Source organism: Austrofundulus limnaeus, unplaced genomic scaffold (assembly GCF_001266775.1).
Source record: "Austrofundulus limnaeus strain Quisiro unplaced genomic scaffold, Austrofundulus_limnaeus-1.0 Scaffold372, whole genome shotgun sequence".
NCBI lineage: Eukaryota > Metazoa > Chordata > Actinopteri > Cyprinodontiformes > Rivulidae > Austrofundulus > Austrofundulus limnaeus.
The window spans coordinates 175,062-179,178 of NW_013952774.1; the positions used below are offsets into that span (position 1 = coordinate 175,062).

General features: G+C 35.5%; 1 protein-coding gene across 2 annotated transcripts in view; it reads left to right on the forward strand.

Moving 5' to 3' along the window:
• tmod1 (tropomodulin 1) overlaps positions 1-2,007 on the forward strand; it is a 43,582-nt gene extending 41,575 nt beyond the window's left edge. For both annotated transcript variants that reach the window (XM_014023486.1, XM_014023487.1), the window contains one exon: positions 525-2,007. In XM_014023486.1, coding sequence (XP_013878940.1) covers positions 525-543 — 19 coding nt within the window. In that variant the 3' untranslated portion in view covers positions 544-2,007. The remainder of the gene's footprint in view (positions 1-524) is intronic.
• The last annotated feature ends 2,110 nt before the right edge of the window (positions 2,008-4,117 follow it).

A 4,117-nucleotide genomic window follows, 5' to 3' on the forward strand; every position in this document is an offset into this window, starting at 1 on the left:
AAATAAAGTCTAATGTTACAACTAATCATGGATCCCTTTAAAATCGATTCTAAAACAAACAACTGAATGGAATAAAGGGAGAGATATTTTCATTCACACATTTTTGTTCATGTTTAAATGATGAGTTGCAGTGATTTGAAATGAACTGTCAGCTGGCCTGATTCTCACTAACATACAAAGTTTCAGTAATTCTGTTGGGAGGGAATAAAAGTGTGGCTCACCCCTTCAACGTCATTTAAATATAAACTTTCTTTTTATGTAAAATAAATATTGTGCTTTTCAAAAAGATGAACTGAATCAGGACAATGCCTGCTTTATTACCTGGGTTGATCCATCTCTGGTGTTATTTAACTTTTTTCTGCCTTTCTTTTATTCTTTTTTCCCCTCTTTGTTCTTTTGATGATTTAAATACAGCAGACTAACTTTATATTGCCTAATAAGATTGACTAAATTCACTTGTGTTCTCTTCTTGTCCTTTTTTATTTGGATTATCCTTAAAACTGAATTGTTTTCTGTTTCTGCAGTAAGAAAGAGAAGGCTTGAGGGAGGACCCATCTTCCCCAAGTGTCGGACAAATGTGTAGAAACCGGGTCTACCTTCATCCTCCTCCCATCAGCCGCACCCTCCTGTCATTACCCTCCCACCCACCGACGGTGCAACAGGTTCAGTTGTTTGGTAAAAGTTCAAGGTTTCTGTTGAAATCTGCAGCGTTCTTCAGAGCTTTCAGTGCATGCAAGAAGTGAGAAAAAGATAGTTTTATTTCTCTGAAGTTTTTGTCGTTCAGGCAAACCTGCAGCTCTTTGTATAAACCTACCAGGCGATGTATGCATTGCCTTTTAAAATTCTCCGGTAAGAAAAGTTAAAGCTTTATAAGATTAAAATGTAACTGTATCATAATTACGTTGTGTTGGTATTATTGTTTTAAAAGCAAAAGCAGCGTGTAGGGTTTCTAATGTGAAGTGTGATACAGAATAAGAAAAAAATAAAAAACGACCCATTAGTGGATTTCTGATGTGCTGCAAACTCAATGAGTCTGAGCGCTTCTGTAATTTAAAGGTAACCTGGCTACTGTATGATTTATCACTGTGTACCAAATATATTTATTTAAGACAAACCTGAGGAAATTGACTCAATCATTTGGACTAATTGTGCTTTACCATGAACTGCTCTTTTTAATTTTACTGGTACAAAACGCAGCATTTATAGTTCGTGTTTGCTTTCTGGGAATATTGTTTTTCTTAAAGATTTTCAATGAGCATTGCAAAGAAAACAAGTTTAAATGGATTAGTGTTACACTTTCAACGGGGTCTGGTTTGTTTACGTCTTGCGCTTACTGGAACAAAGTTTGTTGGCTTCAATAAAAAACAATTTTTGGTGTAAATTTTAATTACAGATTTAACAGGGATCTTATTTTTAAAAATACAGCGTGCTTCTCGAACATCTTTAGCAGTGACGGGTCGTAACAGAAACCACTCCTGAAATACAGCTTTAAACTATTAAACTTGGATTTATGGAGATGTTCTTATCAAGGACAAGTTGTTAGCGTCTTTGACAACTTCATGTGCAAATTCTGCTGAACGTTTAGCAATGCATAAGGAGGACTTTGTTTTCTTTAAAATTTACAGCACAGTAAAAACAATGTACGAGTTCGTTGTGATCTAACCAAGAATAGTAGCCCATGAAACACCAGTAAAAACAGCAAAGTCTAAAAAGATGAACTTAATAATGGGTTTTGAATGCTTCCTTGATGTGGAAAGTTGTACCTGTTGAGTCTGATGAAGTTGTTTTGTACCACAGCTTAATTTCAAACTGGTCAGAGCTGTGTGTCTTTGTGGATGTAAACATTCTTAACTGCATGTTAAAGATAACTTTACACTTTACTGCTCTTCCGCTGTTCTGTGTGTGTGTGTGGGTGTTTTCTATTTTATTGCTTGACTGTTTTTTATTTTATTAGAACACTTGTTGATTGAATGTGTTATTGAGTTTAATAAAAGCTTTAAAACTATTTAACCTTGCTTTTTAGTTACATCTGTGGCATAAACGATACCCTGGAACGACCACAGAGACACTCTGTGGTGAAACATGAGAACAACAGAAACTGTCCTGGTTTTTTCTGCTGAACCTTTTCTGTCAAACAACAGCTTTACTGTGGAAAACTACTAACAGCAAACAAAAACTATTTAAGCAGATGTGCTGCAGTGTCTGAAATCAAGGCTAGAAATAAGCACATTATTATTATTTACTCAGGTAAAGTATAGGATTGAAAAAGTCTACTTACTGTTAGCAAGCGTTTTACTCAAGTGAAAGTATAAGTACTGGTTTTAAAACTACATAAAGTATAATAGTAAAAGTAATGTAAATGATAAAAGGCTATTAAGGACAAAAGCTTAGACTGCACCAAAGGGGTCTATAGTGCACAACCCCACCTCCCCATAAAAACATTTTTCTAAAGACCATAACAATTATAATGATGATGTTGAAAAATTTGGGATGCACTAGGCCAGTGTTTTTCAATGTGGGGGAAGAGGTCCTTAGAAAGCTGGAGGGAAGATTAAAAAAAATTCTAATACGTGTTTTAAATCATTTTCGTAAAACGTAATTTGTTTTTCAAACATTTTAAAATCTAATGTATAATCACAAGCAGAATTATTAGTTATTTAAGAGAGGTTTGAATTGCTGAAAAAAAATTTTTGTTTGTTTTTAGTGGGAGTTGATGGGTTTTTTTTTTTTTACATATTTTGTAGCATTGTTTGTGGGTTTGTAAGGGGGGTCCCTGGCCAGAAGCCAATGCTGTTTGGGGGAGCCATGGCATGAAAAAGTTTGGGAACTCCTGCACTAGTTTGCACATTTAGCACTTTCATAAATCAGTCATGGTCAATGGCTGCTGCCTTCCATCAAAAGGAAACCAAACCTCTAGAGCAGGGATATTCAACTAAATTGCTTCGGGGGCCACAGTTTCTGCAGGTCAACAGCTCAGGGGCAGAACATCCAGCAATCAAAGTTATTATGTAAATAAACCAAATATTACAAAGATCTGTTACCTCTTAATTAGTTTATGTTGCTGCATTTAATCATGAATACAACATACAGAACCCTATAATAAAAGTAGTGATAATAAAACAATATCAAAAACAAAAAGAACACATTTTGCCTTCTTTTCACACAAATATTTTGACATCTCTGATTTGCCAAATTTTATTTTCACTTTCATAGTTTTATCTTTAACTTGTAGTTTTAACTGTCTTGAGTGTTCGTAGAAATGGTTTTACCAGCTTCTAGTCAAGATTCTGACGTTTCTGTAGATACCAAACATGTCTATGTTTATCTAAAATAACTTAGAGTAATTAAAGTAGATAAATGGGGTTTGGGGCTTAAGAGATGCATGAACCAATTGGCGGGCCGAACTTTGGTCACTCGCGGGCCGCCAGTTGAATAGCCCCTGCTCTAGAGTTATATCAATGAAATAAAATTATAAGTAACTGCATAAATTTTCACCCCTTTTTAAGCGATTTTCAGGTTGGACCAAGGGCATAATTTTAAGTCTACCAATTATGGTGGTTATGCTCTAAAACCCTGCATGTAATTTTTAACAATTATGCTTAAGCGTACATATATGACATGGTAAATTTTTTAATCAGGTTAAAGTTACCTAAAGACAAGAGAGCTGCATCTGTCTACTTAACCAGTTAATTTTTATTGTGTTTGAGCAAATTGTCAATTTATTGGGGGGTTATTTTGACTGGATCAAATTATTGTGGAGGTCATAACCCCCCCTCAGCCCCCTGCAAATTACACATATGGGTTGGACACAAGAATTTCCAAGGCCCAATACATCACCAGGGTTTCTGTTTAACCCATCATCAAGAACAAGAAGGAATACGGGACACATGTAACCCTACTAAATGTTCAAAAAGAAAAAAATAAGTAGGTCCTCTGGATGGGTTCTTCTTTAGTGAAACGTTTCGTCTCTCCTCCAAGAGACTTCTTCAGTCTGATGAGTTTCAGGTGAACTCAGCCTTAAAAGCACTGCCTCCACATGGACAAACAGGTTAGTCACATGCAAAAGAGGACCATCGCCTAACAATAGGCTTGATTAGCTCTATTGTTCATAGAGGGT